The 18,074-nt window shown below is 36.0% G+C and overlaps 1 protein-coding gene and 1 non-coding gene across 2 annotated transcripts; both read right to left on the minus strand.

Moving 5' to 3' along the window:
- Positions 1-9,080: 9,080 nt before the first annotated feature.
- LOC103419411 (WRKY DNA-binding transcription factor 70-like) lies at positions 9,081-11,098 on the minus strand. Its single transcript, XM_008357516.4, has 3 exons — positions 10,548-11,098; positions 9,804-9,911; positions 9,081-9,690 (listed from the first exon to the last, which is right to left on the minus strand). The coding sequence occupies exons 1-3, from the start codon at positions 10,973-10,975 to the stop codon at positions 9,234-9,236; spliced, it is 993 nt and encodes a 330-aa protein (XP_008355738.3). The 5' UTR covers positions 10,976-11,098; the 3' UTR covers positions 9,081-9,233.
- Positions 11,099-17,147: 6,049 nt separating this feature from the next.
- LOC139195634 (5S ribosomal RNA) lies at positions 17,148-17,266 on the minus strand. The gene has a single exon (XR_011580457.1). It is a non-coding gene; the product is annotated as a 5S ribosomal RNA (ribosomal RNA).
- Positions 17,267-18,074: the final 808 nt, after the last annotated feature.

The following is an 18,074-nucleotide window of genomic DNA, read 5'->3' on the forward strand; positions in this document are numbered from 1 at the left end:
TATAGAGAGAGAAAGATATTTCTATTTCTTTTCTTAATCTCCAAGCTATTACACTATAAGAGTATATATACTACACCCTACTTACATTTGCATATTCTTAACAACTATAACTAACTCTCTTAATCTGTTTACAAGTGTCACAATCCTATGTGTACATTATCTCTAACATCCCCCCTCAAACTCATGCATGGGAGAAGAACCAAGTATGAGATTGGTACAATGAGTCCGAAAGAGAGGAGCACTAAGACCTTTGGTAAGGATATCGGCAAACTGCTCTCCGGAAGATACAAACTGCACAAGTAACTTCTTTTGAGCAATCCGTTCACGAATAAAATGAACATCAATTTCAATATGCTTGGTCCGTTGATGTTGAACGGGATTGAACGAAAGAGCAATGGCGGACAGGTTATCACAGAAAAGCACAGGAGCACAGGACAGAGGAATGTGTAGAAATGTAAGAAGTTGCTGAATCCAATCAAGTTCAGCAGCAGTGGAGGACATGGCTCGATATTCGGCTTCAGTTGATGAACGAGAAACTGTTTGTTGTTTCTTAGAAGACCACGATATGGGATTGGAGCCCAAGAAAACAACGAACCCAGTTGTAGAGCGCCTGTCATTCGGATCACCAGCCCAGTCGGCATCACTAAAAGCTTTTAGACCAACTTCACCAGCAGCATAAGTAATGCCAGAAGACAAGGTGCCTTTCAAATAACGCAGAATTTGACAGCAGTGAAGTGAGACACCATAGGGTTTTGCAGAAATTGAGATACTTGATGGACTGAGAATGCAATGTCAGGACGAGTGAAAGTGAGGTACTGCAGGGCACCAACGATACTCCTGTATGTACCAGGTTCTGAAAATGGAACTCCATCATCCTTCAGTAAACGATTATAAGGTAAGCATGGAGTGTCACAAGGTTTGCAATCACTCATTTCAGTCTTGTGTAACAAGTCTTGAATGTACTTGGTTTGTGATAAAAACATCCCAGTTGCTGTGCAGGATATTTGAATGCCCAAAAAATAATGAAGTGTGCCCAAATCCTTGATGTCAAACTCAGTAGTAAGGGACTGGATGACCTGTTGTATAGCAGCTGTAGCATTCCCTGTTAAGATAATGTCATCTACGTAAAGCAGTAAAATCACTATCTCAGAACCAACATGCTTCACAAATAGAGACGAATCAGAATAGGTGGAGATGAACCTGAGAGAAGGAAGAAAAGCTGTGAATCTCTCATTCCATGCCCGGGGGGCTTGCTTCAATCCATACAGAGATTTATGTAACTTGCAAACAAAATGAGGATGCACAGGGTCTGCAAAACCAGGAGGTTGTGCCATGTAAACTTCCTCCTGCAGTATGCCATGCAAAAATGCATTCTTGACATCAAGTTGCCGTAAAGACCAATGAAACTGAGCAGCTAAGGCCAGGACAAGCCTTACTGTGGTAGGCTTAACCACTGGACTGAATGTCTCCCCATAGTCTAATCCTTCCTCTTGACTGAAGCCCTTTGCAACTAAGCGAGCTTTATGTCTTGCAATAGAACCATCCGAGTTCTTCTTTATTTTAAAGATCCATTTACAGCCGACTAAGTTTTTCTGAGAGGGCAGAGATACAAGAGACCAAGTACCTTGAGAGTGCAGGGCAGCAATCTCTTCCTTCATAGCAGCCAACCACACAGAGGATTTCATAGTAGTCTTATAAGAAACTGGCTCAATGAGAGACATATCAACATCTCCAGATGGCGCTAAAGAACTGAAAAACACCTTGGGTTTGACTATACCATTTTTACTCCTGGTCTGCATAGGATGCATATTCAATGGTGCAATAGGTAACACCACTTGTAACCGATCGGGGCTGAACTCATGATCCACAGGGAGAGAATGAGTAGTACTTGATGGAGCAGTAATGGAGGAATAAGAAGGTAAGGAGGAAAATAGAGGTGAAGCAACCATATGTGGAGAATGAACAGCAACACTAGAGTCAGGGGATGGAGGGACAGGTGGAGAGGTTGAGGAAGAAACCGAAGGAAGAGGCACCACCAAAACATTCTGATGGTTAGGAACAGGTGTAAAAGATGAAGGTGAACAAGGGACATGGGACACACTATTTTGTTTGGACAATTGAAGAAGACTAAGATAAGGATATTCAGTCTCATTAAAGATAACATGTCTGGAGATAAAAAACTTGGCTTTGGACACCTCATAACAAATATAACCCTTATATTGGGAAGCATACCCCAGAAAAACACACTTGGTGGTCTTAGCTTGAAGTTTGGAAGTGTTGTAGGGTCTAAGTAAAGGATAGCAAGAACAACCAAAGACACGGAGGTGAGTAATGACAGGATTTTGACCATACAAAACTTGAAAAGGAGATTGATTCTGTAAAACTGGAGTTGGCATCCTATTGATTAAGTAAATTGCTGTTTGACAAGCAAAGGTCCAGAATTGAGAAGGCAGTGTGGCATGTTGTAACAAAGTGACAGTAGTTTCAATGATATGCCTATGTTTCCTCTCAGCTAATCCATTCTGTTCAGGTGTATAGGGACAAGATTTATGATGTACAATACCTTTAGATTTCAGAAAAGTGTATAGCTTATTACTAATATATTCACCCCCCATCAGTTTGTAGTATTTTCACAGAAGTAGAGAATTGAGTGGAGACAAATGCACAAAAGGTAACAAAAACATCAGTGAAATCAGATTTATTGGATAAGGGAAACAACCAACAAAACCGAGTGCACTCATCAATGAGAGTAACATAGTATTTATAGCCATCAATGGATGTACATGGTGCAGGACCCCAAAGGTCACTGTGAACAATTTGAAATGGTATGACAGACTTGACATGAGTGGAAGGAAATGGTAACTGTGTGAATTTGCCCTTGAGATAACTTTGACACATATGAGAGACAACATCCTGATTACATGGAATATTTGCTTGTTTAAGAAGTAAAGAAACTACATTATTGGATGGATGTCTGAACCTAGTATGCCATAGGCTGGAACCAACAAGATGTCCAAGAAAAGCAACATGTGAAGATTGAGAAGGTAGGAAGCTAGTAGAGAGTGAGTGGATAGGATAGAGTCCATTACTGCACGGGCCCTTGTACATGATTCTCCCTGTGACCTTGTCCTGAATCCAGAAGTAAAATGCATCAAAGATTAGCCAGCAATTGTTGTCCAAACACAACTTATGAACTGACAATAAATTCTGTGTCAATTTAGGAACATAGAGAATGGAATTTAATGTGATAGGATTGTTAGAAGTGTTAAGAATAGAATTGCCAATGTGAGAAACTCGCAAACCTTCACCATTGGCAGTTTGAACAACTTCATTGCTCGGATATGGAGAAGCTAAGGACAAATTGTTAAGATCAGCTGTCATATGTGTAGTAGCACCGGAATCTGTCAACCAGACTTGTGGTGATTGAGAAGTAGACACCACAGAGCCCATATGAGAAGATGATGATGTGGGAGAAAATACAGTATTCATTGCTTGCAGGGAAGAAGGGTGAGAGCCATGCAACACAGGAGGCACATTGTAAGAGTATCCCTGCATTGGAGTACCTGCCCGTTGAGAATACTGAGGTCCCATATAGGAAGACCATTTTTCATTGTAAAAACAATACCAAATTGTATGATTGAACTTGCCACAGATTTGACACTGTTGGCGATCAGAAGACTTATTGTAACAATAAGGAGCAGTGTGACCTTCAGCATTACACAATTGACAAGTCGGCAATAGAGGTGTGGAGGGCGACGAACCAAGAACACCAGGAGTAGGTGTAGGGAAGACATGGGTTTGTGTATGATACATTGGCCGAGGAGTGTAGTATCGCTGACCTCCATTGAACTTGCCCTTCCCTTTGTTCTTGTGAACATACGGCTTGAAACCTCCTGAAACACCATAGGATTGACCCCCAGTATGATGAAAGGAATGACCACCGCCAGAGTTAAATGCCTGATTAGAACCTTTGTGCACAGTGGATGAGTTATTATTGACAACCATCGCAGACAGAAAAGGAACATGAGAATGACTATCAACAATTTCTTCTTCAGCAAGGAGTTGAGTCCGAAACTCTTTCATAGTCATAACACTTTCTCGGCCTCGAACAACCGTGCGGAATGTATTATACTCTGGAGGCAAACCATTAAGAGCCAAAATAATAATGTCTTCATCCTCAAGAAACACACTAGTAGCAGACAAATAATCCCTTGCTTCTTTGATCTTCTGTAAATACCGAGTGACCGAATCGGACCCCTTTTTAATGGTTTGAAGATTTGACTTCATCTGAAAAATACTAGTCTTGGAAACAGTAGAAAACTGTTCCTTAAGCCGAGTCCACAACTCCCGAGAACTAGCACTACCAATTGCACATGACATAGCTACTAGGGACAAGGTGGCAGTAACAAGCTGCATAAGTGCGCGATCATGTAATTTCCAAACAGTATATTCATCTGTTTCTAAACCAGAGGAGGAAGTAGCAGAATTAATTCCAGAATCACCAGAATTAGGAGCAAACCGAGCAGGACAGGGTGTTGAACCATCAACAAACCCCATGATTCCATTACTTTCCAGTAACAATTGCATTTGGAAATGCCAATTAAGATAATTCGAATCATCAAGCTTAACATTGATAGATGTTGAAAGAGTAGAAATGAGAGCAGTAATAGGTGACTGAAGGAGTTGTAATTGAGATGCAGACACCATTTATGCAGAAAGAAGATAGAAATCCAAGAGAGGAAATATCACAAACACCTGGTGTGCACACGCTGGAAACACCAATGCAAGAAGATCAAGAAACACCAAGAACCTTAGAAATCACAGAAGAAGAAGAAGAATACCAGAAGTCGTCCAAGCATACAGAAATGAATCGACGTCGAGGACGAGAAAGAATCACAGAGTGAGAAGATGAGCGGAAGCAGCCGAAGGATCAAAGAAAACAGCAAGAGCGAAAATGGCGATTGATACCATGTAAACTAAGAAGAAGGGAATCACAGACAGTAATCTTAGAGAGAGAAGTCAGAGAAAGAGATTTATAGAGAGAAAGATATTTCTATTTCTTTTCTTAATCTCCAAGCTATTACACTATAAGAGTATATATACTACACCCTACTTACATTTGCATATTCTTAACAACTATAACTAACTCTCTTAATCTGTTTACAAGTGTCACAATCCTATGTGTACATTATCTCTAACAAAACCCACATCATTCGAACATTATCTAATATCATTTAAATTTTTTTTTGGAATAGGTAAATTAATTTAAATGTAGGTAAATTAGCATAATATTTTACAAGTATGTAAAATAATTTAATATTTTACAAGTAGGTAAATTAATTTAAATGTAGGTAAATTAGAATAATATTTGTATGTGGATAATTACATGATTCAAAATGCAGGTAAATTAGTATAATATTTTATAAGTAGGTAAATTAATTTGTATGTAGGTAATTACATGATTCAAACAATATTATTTTTTCCGTACAAGATATGTCTTTTTTATTTATTTTTTAAATTTGGTAAATTAATTTATATATGTTGCTAATATTTATGATACAAGTAACGTAAAATATCCATAATGGATTTAATTGCTCATCATAATTAGGATGAGTAATAACATTTATTGACCAAATTAGGATTGTGTGGCATAAGTTGTAAATGTATTGTAATAGTTGGTATATATTTGTCTATATGGCAGTCTATTTGAAATTTGGGTTTTATTTAAATTTAGGTGGGTTTATTTGGAAAATAGGAGTTTCAAGGACCTATATCTAAAAAACCCTTTTTTTAAAAAAAAAATTAAAATTGAATATAAACAGTACCTGACGAAAATTGGCCGCACAATGTACGATGAACGGATGTGATTGGAGGATTCTCGGGATCCTCACAAAGAGGTTCCAACGATGATCCTCTCATAAGAAATTACGAGGAGGATCCACGTGGTATGAGTTACAACAATGGCCCCACACGTTTAACACAATTATCTCATTATTTGTATAATAACACATGGTGTACCATCCCGTATTTTGGATACGCTGAATATTTTCTCAATCTCCAGAGCATCTGAGAATGTTTTCAAAAAGGTACAGTATGTTTGGACCTAGGTGGTCCCGAGACCACCCGGACATTCGAAGAAGCGCCTATGAAGACTTTTATGGACCACCCAATGGTTTGGACATGTGGCAAAATAGAGAATACACCATAGTTATGTAGATGTTATATAATATAAGCTTTGAACCAAAAAGAAAAATCTAATTTCAAACAAAGTGGAACAGAAAGAAGACCGTCATGGCTTTGCTGTTCTTGGACCTTGGTTATAAAGAAGAAGAAAGACTTTCTCTCTCCATTTCCCACGTGACCAATTCCTGTTTTACTTTTCTCTTTTAATTGTTTTCCAATTAGGTTGTGCTACCCTAACATTTTCCTTAGCAAAGAGATGGTGTATTACTCAACCAATATTTTTATACCATACGTTTAACACTGTTGTTTTTTTTTTTTTTTAAATCTTATAAATTCATATGACCTCTGAAAAGTATTTCGTAAAGTACTATGAACTCGTAGTCACTTGCACTTTCATCACATACCATCAAATTTACTAAAATATTAAAGGAAGAAAACATGATATTTTTGTATGTTATATGTTATAATCATAAACCCCAAATTATCAATACAAGTATAAGTTTTTTATAAGTGTAAATAGGCACTTACTTGTATGATACATAGTAAATTTACTTAAATTCGTCTCGGTCTTTATCTAGACTCTAACTAGGCGCATAGGGGCCCCAACTCACCATTATACTAGTGCCTAACATCCCTTGATAGAATCATCCAATGTTAAAATCCTCGATTTGGCGTGATGAATCTTATCTATGTTTTATAGTTTTGGGTGGCTTTGGCTTTAAATAATCTCCAATCGAATGCAGATTAGATGGAAACCCTAACCTACTACAAAACAAAACAATGATCAGAATTCAAATAAGGTCCTAATCGGATTTAAAGCCTTTGTGGCAGCCAGTCAATTTTAGCTTAATAGTAAAATAATACCACTGTTAGATAAGCACGAAATTTGACATTGGCCTTAGTTAGCAATCTGTAGCCATAGTTAGGAAGTCAACTCCACAAATCAAGGAGTTAAATATGTATAAAACAATTGTATATATGACGTACTAGCCTAGTAAACATATATAGGATAGCTGTTACTCATCGGTGTCTTAGTTCTTCACCTACATTATAATTTCAACCACTATAAAAAATTAAAAAATTAAACTGTTCCCACTCACTATTATTCTAAATTAAGAATGTGTTATTTTCCCATCCACTATTGTTCCTTAAAAAATGAAGTTCTATTTCTCCAACAACAAATTCTTCTATGACGATAGTCTACCAGGAAATTAATGACCCTCCAAATGATCTGGTACTATGTGATTATGCACTTAAATAACTACAATTAATATTCCATCATCATTCAGTTGCTAGCTTCTTACCCTTTAATTGGAAGGGGTGTGATATTCACACACCCATTTTTACTTCTCTCACATCTTTTTGGCTTTCGACCGTCAGATCGGATGAATTAAAGAAGATCAACAGACAAAAATTAACAAGGAGTGTGTGGATAGCACACCCCTAATTGGAAAGGGCATCTACACTTTTTCATTAGAGAATTCCTTATATCCTTGTCCTTTATGTCTTTTTGTGAATTCGGCTTACATATTGTCCATTCCTTTCACAACCCTAAGGCTCTTGTTACCCTTCGCGCCCAACCTATTATTATTATTATTATTATTATTATTATTATTATTATTATTAATATTCTTTGATTGAAATTTTGTTGGTTTTCAATTTTTGATTGAAGTCCCTGAAATTAATGTGATAACTTATTTCTATGTACGTTACAATATTTTTTAAATTAAAAATTAATTTTTTTAGTTTTTTATATAAATGAGATTTTAAATAAAAAAATCATAATTTGTGGGATTAAAAATATTAAAATATAAATATACTATTGTGTGTGTGTGTATACACATGGGTACATTCATCAAAATTAACCAAAAAATTATTCTATCAAAACATGGGTACATTCTTCAAAATCACAAAAAAAAAAAGAAGATATTAGGCTTAATAACATTAGTAAATTTCTTCGATTAAACTTGACATGGATACATTTTAAAATCAAATAAAAAAGAATGTACCCATATAAGTTTAAAAATGGATTAGAAAAAAATTGAATAGATTTTATATAAAAAAATGGTATATTTTACATATAACAAATTGGTATTTTTAAGAATGAGTACATTTTAAGATTAAAATTTTGAAAAAATTACATGAATGGGTACATATAATTAGCATGGGTACATTTGGTAAAATAAAAAATGGGTACAAATAAAGTTAAAAAAAGGTACAAATACAAATAAAACTTTAAAAAATATGGGCTCAAAAAGAAATTAATATATGGGTACAAATTAAAACTAAAAAGAAAATTGGTACAAATTAAAAAATGATTGCAAATTAAAAATGGGTACAAACTAAAATTAAAAATATATGATAAAAAAACAGTGGGGTGAGAATAACAACACTTGTGTATAATATCATTCGAATGAATACAATCAATTATTCAAAAAATCTTCTTTTTATGATGATATCAGAGCAGGCTTTCTTGCGTACCTGAATCTCTTCTTTCTCAACGTTTTCCATTGTGGTTGAAGCTTTCAAGGGTTGCTCATCCTTGCCTTCAATCACTGATCTTTCACTAGATGATTCAAAGTCCAGGGACTCCACGATCGATACGTCGAGTCCATATTGTGTTCATTGTAAATTTTTAAGATGGTAGATGCAGGGGTAGAGATGGTGATTGTGGTGCGAGTTGTGTTGTTTGCAATGGCGGTTGAGGTGGTGGTAGTAGTTGTGACAATAGAAGTGTCAATAGTGGTGATGGGTATTGGTGTGGTGGCAATACAAGTCTTATTTCTCTATCTAGACTCTCTCTCTAGCTCTTCATCTTTCTCACCGGTTTCTTTTCTTCTTCATTTTCTCTCCAATTCTCAAATATTTCATTGTAGTTGATATATGTTGAGAATCACTTAACAAGAAGACAGAGAACAAGGTTGCTCCTTTTTCTCCTTTTATTTTTTTTCCGAAAATAACAGTGTTTACATGATTTATACCCTGAGAAAGCAACAAGTTTCTTCAATGAAACTGAACATACATATGATTTTCCTAAATCCAATTTAAATTCAAAATCCGTATTGCGAAACTTCATTCTCGAAGTAAGACTCGACAATCCTTGAAAACTCCTCGTCGTAATCATACTGATCGATGCTTGATGAGAACCCCCTCATGAGACCAGAAGACTCAAACGCCGTCAGATCATTCGACACAAGATGATCACACGGTGATGAATGGTTGTGGTCACTTTTCACCATATGATCAGTTGTTGGCATATCTTCTTTAAAGGATGAGAAAAAAGGGTGCTCTTGTTTGTTTGTCAAACAGTTGGCGTTGTCAAAACAAATGAACTTTGAAGAATCTCTAGGACTTGCGGAATTCAAGACCAATTCCGAAGCGTTAAGGTAGTCTTTGCAGGTGTGATTCCCAAAATATGTGGTTCGAAACAGTGGTGGATGATCTTGAATTTGTTGCACATGTTTGGTTGCTTTGCACTCGAATTTATGAGTGCATCTGAAGTAGTTTCTGCATATATACAACACATATAACTACGGTCAACTTCAATCTTGAACCAATTACCACTTTAATTATTGCAGTTTGTAACAATTTTACTAGATAAATCTTATAAATGTATGTACCTTGAATGCTTGGCACTGCGAATAAATTTCTGTCCGTACTTTCTCCATTCATGACCATCGTAAGTCAAAGCAGGAGTGTCTCTAGTCCAAGAGTTTTGTAAAGTCTTTCTGTAAGAAATCAACAAGTTGCAACTCCTTGTTAGAACTTTAAAATTAATTTATAAATTCATTGAATTAGGCAAAATTCCCATTTATCGATTTGAAATGAAAGGTTAAGGTTAACTGGCACTGCTACCATGGTAAGAGGGATATAGGAATTGCATTGCCATGGTGTAAAAGGGATTATAGGAATTGGATACTTTGATCATTACATATAAGGAACACCAGAAGCATCCAATTTTTTTTGTCAGAATATGGCATAACATGAGCATATGAGCAAGTGGTAATCTTCACTCTTTTCTCTCAATATAAATTCTGTGCATTATTGAATAAATAAAATAAAATTATATTCGTACACACGAATCTAACAGGTGTTGTGAATAAATGAATTATAACTACAGTTGTTCACACATTTACATACATCTAACAACTACTTTGAATAAATTAATTATGGTTGTTCATATCACGCCATCGGATGATTGCCAAAGTAAAACTCTTTAGTATTGTACGTTTCATACACAAATGTCCGATATTGAATTATCAATTAATCATACATGGAAAGAACTTTATCACTTTGAACAATATGTTAATGCAGATGTTGAATTGACCTAGGTAGTAATTAACAAGAGAAATATAACTAATTACCTTCTCTTGTAAGAACCTCTACGATCCTTGAAGGTTGAAGTGCTCTTACAACTGATCTGCTCCTCAGTATAATCTTCAGACGTAATAGCAGGCGCCGCATGAACATGATTAGCATCCCAAGATGATGAATCTGCACCGCCACCATCACCACTACCACCGTCACTAACACCACTACCACTACCACCACTACCATTCCCTTGAATTTGATCAGAAACAAACTCTTGATCAGACTCCTTCCCATTTATAATCAAAAGGGTATTCACAAATGACCCCAAAATCTTATTAACGATACCTTCAGCCGATCCCCCCTCAGCACCATCAACAAGAAATGACCTATTTTCAAAAATCCGACTAAGTTGACTTGCCAGTTCACGCCCTTGGATCAACTCCTCCATCGCTCTCTCCCTATTCGGTAGCACACTCTCCATCGCTCTCTACCTATTTGGATCAGCTCCTGTTTATGTATATGTTGGAGAGTTTCTGGTGCGTGCTTAGCTGCAGCCAAAGCGATAGATGGGAGGTATCCTTTTATATCCGTCAAGAGGAGGTCCTCATGTTACAAGTTGGGATCCTCTCCGAATCTCACCATGCAGAGCCCATATACCACGAAATCTAGACCTCGAAAATTAAATCATACGGTTCTTATTAACCAATTTTACTATTCCACTTCAAACAATAAGAGCTTAAATCTCTCTCTTAAGCGGTCCTTATTTATTAGGTCTTTGGGCTCTTCACATTCGGGACACAATCTTACAGACTCCAGGCGATTAACGTGTTTCTTCCCACTAACGGCTGGATGAGCCTCCACGTAATGCTAAAAATGTTGTACGACGTCATTGCATGAGGTAACCCTGATGTCGTCAGCCAGTGGTTCCTTACCTGTCCTTGTCTCACCTTCTGGAAACCTTAATCATTTTCTATTTTGCTCACTTTTTTTAACCAAAAATTTAAGCCTCAAGTCGTTATATCAAGTTATCTTATCCAAATTCTGAAACAATACTCTCATCCCAATTGGACCATATAAAAATTGTTGGCCAAAATGACGATTGCATCCTCAGGGAGATTGTGTGATTTGAGCCTTGATCAGATTGTTACGTTATAAATAATGAAAAGCACAGCATTAAGACGACATTTAGGTGGTAGTTGAATCTCCATTGTCCTTATATTCATCATTTCACATTGTAAATGTGATCATGTGATAGTTATATATAACCTTTTATATATTATGATTAGCATCATTGTATTACAATATATTGTTATAATTTTTCATGAAGCATAAATGAGTTTGGTTGGAATATTCAAATTTCACAAGATGAAGTCCTCATGCTATTTTTGCATAAACATAAAAGATTTTAAAAGAAAAACAATATATATGTAAGAGAGAGAAGTTAGGGAGAAATGTCAAAGAGAGGAATAAAGAGAGAAAACATGGCAGTGGGGAGAGAGACTTTTTTCTTCAAATTAGAGAGACGCTTTGATGAATGTGGGTGAGAAAAGAAAGAAAAAAAAAACTTTTTTTTGTGCAAAATTTTGTTAATGCCCATGATTTTTAATTGACTCAACTATAGATTTAGATTTCATCTTGACATTAACTTGTAAGCAAAAAGACAAATTATTGTTAACAAAACTCGATTACAATTGTTTTCATGATCTCAGTAGAGAACCCTCCTTCTAGTAAATTAGACTAATTTGATCTGCACCAGCTCAAATGTTCAAGTGCTTTGAATTATACGGCCCTGGTCTTAAGGGTAATTTCATCGATCTTAAGCAAGATTTGTGAACTTGTAATTGCAAACAATTTAATAGGTTTCGTTTATGAAAAGAATAAACAATAAAAATAGAATAATAGCTATAGCACTAGCCTCTACCATACTCAAGGGAGGATTTTAGACAAATATTTGAGATCAAGGAAATGCAACCATGTGTATTGTCGACCCAGATGGATTTACTCGTGAAGAAGGTTTTATATGGAATGGGTTCACCGTGCACAAGCCATGTACACCATGCACAAAATCAAAATTACTAAAATACCCACACATAAATACTAAAAATCATCAGCCCATTGCATCACTTTTTTCTTTTGGAAGATAGGACTGTGGGGAGAGCTCTATGAGCTCTGGTTTTCTGGGTTGAGCTCAAATTTCGAAGAGAGGGTAGTCCAAAAAGAGGTGAGAAAAGTGAGCTAGGTTTTGGGTTGACCTCATACCTCTGATTTCGAACAAAGTGATGCGAGAAAGAGGTGAGAGGAGTGAGCTGGTTCAGCATATTTTTTTGTTTTGGCCGAAAAGTTCCATTTTTTCCGGCGACTGAACCTTCGGCAGACATAATAAGGTAGGGTGTTTAGTTCCAAGTTTCTACATCTATGATTTATGGAATAAATGGTTTGTGTAAGCTCAATTAATACTTAAAAGTTAAATTAGGGTTTGTGTTTCATGTTGGGGCCTATGGGTTGTGGAATAACTTTACTTTTTGACGTGCTACAAAGCTAGAATGGAACAATTTTTTGTTCAAGTGTTCAATTGTAGAAATTTGTGAAATTTTTTCCATAATGTGCATGTGGTGTGCATGGCTAGAACTTAATATGAGAAGTGGGAATGTCTACTAGTTATGATGCACGTATGTTGGGTCTTAAAATTTAGCGAGTATGACCACAACCTAGTTGGCCTCGACGAAAAATAAAATTAAGAAAAAGCTTAGAGAACGTTAAGGGTCATGCGTGTCTATGAAATAACGACAACGAGTATCATGTTTTCCACGTGCATGGTTAAGTGGTGGTTGATATACGTAACAAGACTTTTCAAACTGTCATTTGTACTATTATTGTTGTTAAAGTTTTTTATTAATGCGAAAAAAAAAAACTTGTTGCCCGATCTCCAGTTATGTGCATATGATGTGCATGTGGTGTGCATATAGGTACCGTTTGGTACGTGGGACGGGACGGGACGGAACGGGACGAGCCGTTCGGTCCCATGTTTGGTGCGCCTAAAAACTATGGAACGGGTTGTCCCATGGGACGAAATTTGGCTGATTTTTCGTTCCACCTCTTCCCCCTGGAACGACCCGTTCCACATCCGTGGAACACAAATTTATAACATTTTATGACAAAATTTCTCCTTATCTTTTTCAATATTTACATCATATGTTCCGTCCTGTTCCGTCCCATCCCGTCTGCGTACCAAACGGTACCATAGTGTATATGATGGTGACATCATAAGTGATGATGTCATTTTGCTGATTTCGAAGATAGAGCTGTGAGCTCTAGGTTTTTAGGTTGGCTCAGATATGTGAGAATATTATGTGTATGTCGTGTACATACAGTGAGCATATCCTGAAATAGTTATCCAACAAAACACTAATTTTTTCCAATCTTCAGTAAACACCATCACAACATTCAAACAAGGTAGGGAATCCCATGATATAGAAGAGGGAGAAATTGATTAAATTTTGTTGCACTATTACATCATACAACTTCTGGGTTTATTTTCGCCTTTTCCAAATATGAAAAAGCTCACTTCTTTAATCCCACTAATCTGCAAATATTGGAAGGAAGAGAACAAACAACAAATGGGTTTTCTTGTTATGGTGGTGTTGACCCTTCTTACCCATGATGTTCATAGAAAGAGAGAGAGAGAAAGAGAGATAAAAGGGCTTTGTTCCCAGTAGACACTGTGAGTGCACCAGCAGTTAATGACTAGGCTTTATTCCTACCCTTAATAAGAGTCCAGTGCTGGTGGCCTCGAGCCTCGATTGTTTGCCATGTTGTCGGAAAACGGCCAAACAACTCGCAACCTGCTTGAGTTTTAATCCCAACAATTGTGGATAAGATTTGTGACAAGGCTAGATGTTTTGAACCCATAAGGATGAGATGAAATTGGTGGTGGCTTCGTTTTGGATGGTATTGGTCGGGATGACTGTGCACCGTGTGTGCACAATGAGAACGAGAGAGAGAGTGTGTGAGGGAGAAAGTGAGAGAAGAGATAAAGGGAGGGAGAGAGAGTAGAGAGAGAAATCAGAAAATGAGAATAAATAACCCATTTATATAAGTGGGCAATTAAGTCATTTCAAGGTGTAGGAAAAATCCTATTTTTGTCTGATTGTTGTTCATGGCATGTGCATATTCAAAAAATCTTATTTGCATATTCAAAAAAATCTTATTTATGTCCCAAGATTATGAAAATGTCATATTTCTGGGTATTTCCCTAGATTTTTTGTCCAACAAAGTATTGTTATGCGCAAGTTTTGCATTATTAGATCTAACGCCCGTGGTAATGAACTCGTTCCATATAAATTACTTTTACACTCATGAGTTTTGACCATTGAGTCATTGACTTACTTCAAATGTTCAATAGTTCAACTTTTGGGTGTAAGAAATTGGTAACATGCCTAATTTTTTTCTTCCCCCTATTGAATGTATTAATTCCAAATCGAGAAAATAAAGGACATTGTATGTAATTATACGCAATTGAGTTACTCCATATATTGTCAATTGGTTTTATGGTGGAATCTCAACTTCTTCATGGTATCAGAGTAGGTTGTCCCTCATGTAAAGACCAACAACTACACCTGCTGCACTTCTTTCAGTTTGTGTTGTCCACATATTTGGCTTGAAAATTCGCCACATCTAAGGGGGCGTGTTAAGAGTATGAATCCCACATCGGGGAAACAAGAGACATTGCATGTGCTTATAAGTAATTGTGTTACTTCCCATATTGCCATTTAATTTTATGGTGGAACCTCAACTTCCCTCCCACACAAAACATGCCTAGTTTATTATATGCTACTAATTTCACAGGTGTAAGAAACGAATCTAGATCCTCGCCAGATCCTCTTTGTGAGGATCCCAGGGGTCTGTGAATCGTGTCCCTTCATCGTACATCGTGCGGTCATAAATCATTTTAAATTTTTTTATTTAAAATTATACACAAACAATACCTGACAAAAATTAATCACACGATGTACGATGAACGGACACAATTCACGAATCTCCAAGATCCTCACAAAGAGGATCTTATTGGGTAAGAAACTCTCTGTCTCTGGCTAAAAACCGAAAATTCATGTCTGCTTGTAGAAGTCGTGTAGGAATTTATTTTTTATAAATGTTTGTACAAATTATATCTAATTAATGTATTGGTCATTGAAAAATGTAGCGGTGCAGTACCCTTGGTACTTGTTCGAGTTCGTCAATAGCAATATCATTATAGCTTCTCGTACCACATTAAAGATAAATGCTTGGGAAATTATTTTTTTTATCATCTGACGTGACAAGTGATATGTATATGTCACGTCAATTAATGAATTTATCTAGTTGAATATCGTTTGTACATATCACTTCCATAAAAAATAGTACAATAATTTGGAATAAACATGTTATCTCTTTAGCATTACTCATATTAATATGATTAGATCTCACATCCATTATTAAAAGGGTGCCCTGGGGCACATTTATTACATCCATCTCACATAAATAAATAATAAAAAAAAAATCTTCTTTCATTTAAAGAATTTAAATAAAATTATGCCAATGCTACGCTGATCAGTCAACATAATAAAGAGCCAATGAAATAAAAACATGTGTTCAACATCGACACCAAGTGTGTGATAGATGGTTTATTCATCAATTATAACATTACACTTTAAACTCAATCATTAAGGGAAAAAAAAACCAACTAATTAACTTGATAATCGAGAAAGATTTCAAACCAAGAATCAATTACACCATGACAAGTAGATAAAGCTTGTAGTTGTCCGATTAAGCTCTTGAAGACAATTTTAAAATTTATAGTTGTCTTGATTACACACCTTAATTGTCAAAGGAAGTAGATTTCGTGCTTACACACCTTTGCCATGTGAGTGGATTATTCTGCTCTTGAATGAAGTGGACCCTCATCACATTGTAGGATCGGCAAATTAATCAATGGTCTTCAGTCGTCTTGCATAAACCATAATTTGGACGGTTCAAAATGTCAACGAATTTTGAAAGACAATACTTAACTCGTGTCTATAAAGAGTTATTTAAACTTCTAAGTTTTGCGTTTTTAGTAAGTTACCTCTGTTTCAAAGTGAAATTTTGCAAGTAGAAAAAATAATGAATTTTACATTATTGAGTATACTTTTTTATTGTGTCAAAAGAGCGATTTGAACTATTAATTATAAGTAATGATTGTGTTTTGTGAAATCTTTAAACCCTAAACCTTTTTGTGACCTTTTTCTAATAAAAAATTTACTTTATTAGGGAGAGGAAAAGAATTTGAAAGTATTACAATAATTTAAGAAATTGAGTGTTTTGAACCCGGAACGCATGGGTAGAAATCCAACACCATATCTACTAGAATATTGGACCACATGTAAAATCATTAATTCTAATTAAACTTCTTCTAAACCCTTTTGTGACCTCTTTCTTCTGCTGTAGTTAACCTATTACTACTAATTAGTATGGTTTGTGAAATCATTAAACCCTAAACCCTTCTGTGACATCTTTTTTCTGCTGCAGTTAACCTATTAGTTCTAATTAGTGAGTATCTTTTGTGACAACTCTAACCCTAAACCCTTTTGTGACCTCTTTTTTCTTCTTCTTTTTTTCCCCCAAAAAGAGGTGGGGGGGGGATGCAACACGAGGACTTCCCAGGAGGTCACCCATCCTAGTACTACTCTCGCCCAAACTCGCTTAACTTCGGAGTTCTGATGGGATTCGGTGCATGTGAGTTGGTATGATCGCATCCTCTTTTTTCTTCTTCAGTTAAGCAAATATGTAAAAGATAAATGATGGAAAGTTACCTTTCCTGGGTGAAGAAATAGAAAGAAAAGCCTCCAAAATTCAATTTCAAGGTAACTCCAACAAGCCTTGACAATGTAAAATGATTGATGGTGGTTGCATTTGCATGCAGACTGTAGAGTGTGATATTAACAAAGTTTCATGATCCTTGAATCTGAAGCCAAAAACAGCTAGCTGTGATGCTGTACTGTACGGAATAGAAAATTGGACCAGTTGCTGATATTGCAATATGAGCACATTTGGTGCAGAAAATTCCGGTCACCCCAGGAATGGGTTCACACTGCTCAGAATTTTGTATCAAGTTATAATGGTTTGATCATGTCAACGAGAAGGGAGGAGTGGTTGCATGCTACTTGATTTTTTATTATTTGGAAGATACGGTTTGTAATATGATGCCAAAAACTGGTCAATGCAAGAGATCATCCAGTACCGTGCCCGCTAATTTGATTAGGAATTTTATATAAACTCACCTTTAAGCTTTAGTTGTTATCAAGGTCAATCGGAATTGGGGTAGATTTTTTTTCCAGGAAACACCATCAACAAATTTCAAAATGAGACCAGTTTAGAAATGCTTTTGTGAAAAATACTTCTACTTTTACTGCTTTTGTTAGGAGCATAATAGAACTTTTATTTAAAATTCAACAGCAGCTTATACGCGTCAATTTCAATTAACACTCTTATTATAGCGGTGAGTTTAATAAGTGTGATCCTTATTTTATAAAAAATAAAAATGATCGCATCTATGTATTGCACTC

The sequence above is a fragment of the Malus domestica genome, chromosome 04 (genome assembly GCF_042453785.1).
Source record: "Malus domestica chromosome 04, GDT2T_hap1".
Classification (NCBI taxonomy): Eukaryota; Viridiplantae; Streptophyta; class Magnoliopsida; order Rosales; family Rosaceae; genus Malus; species Malus domestica.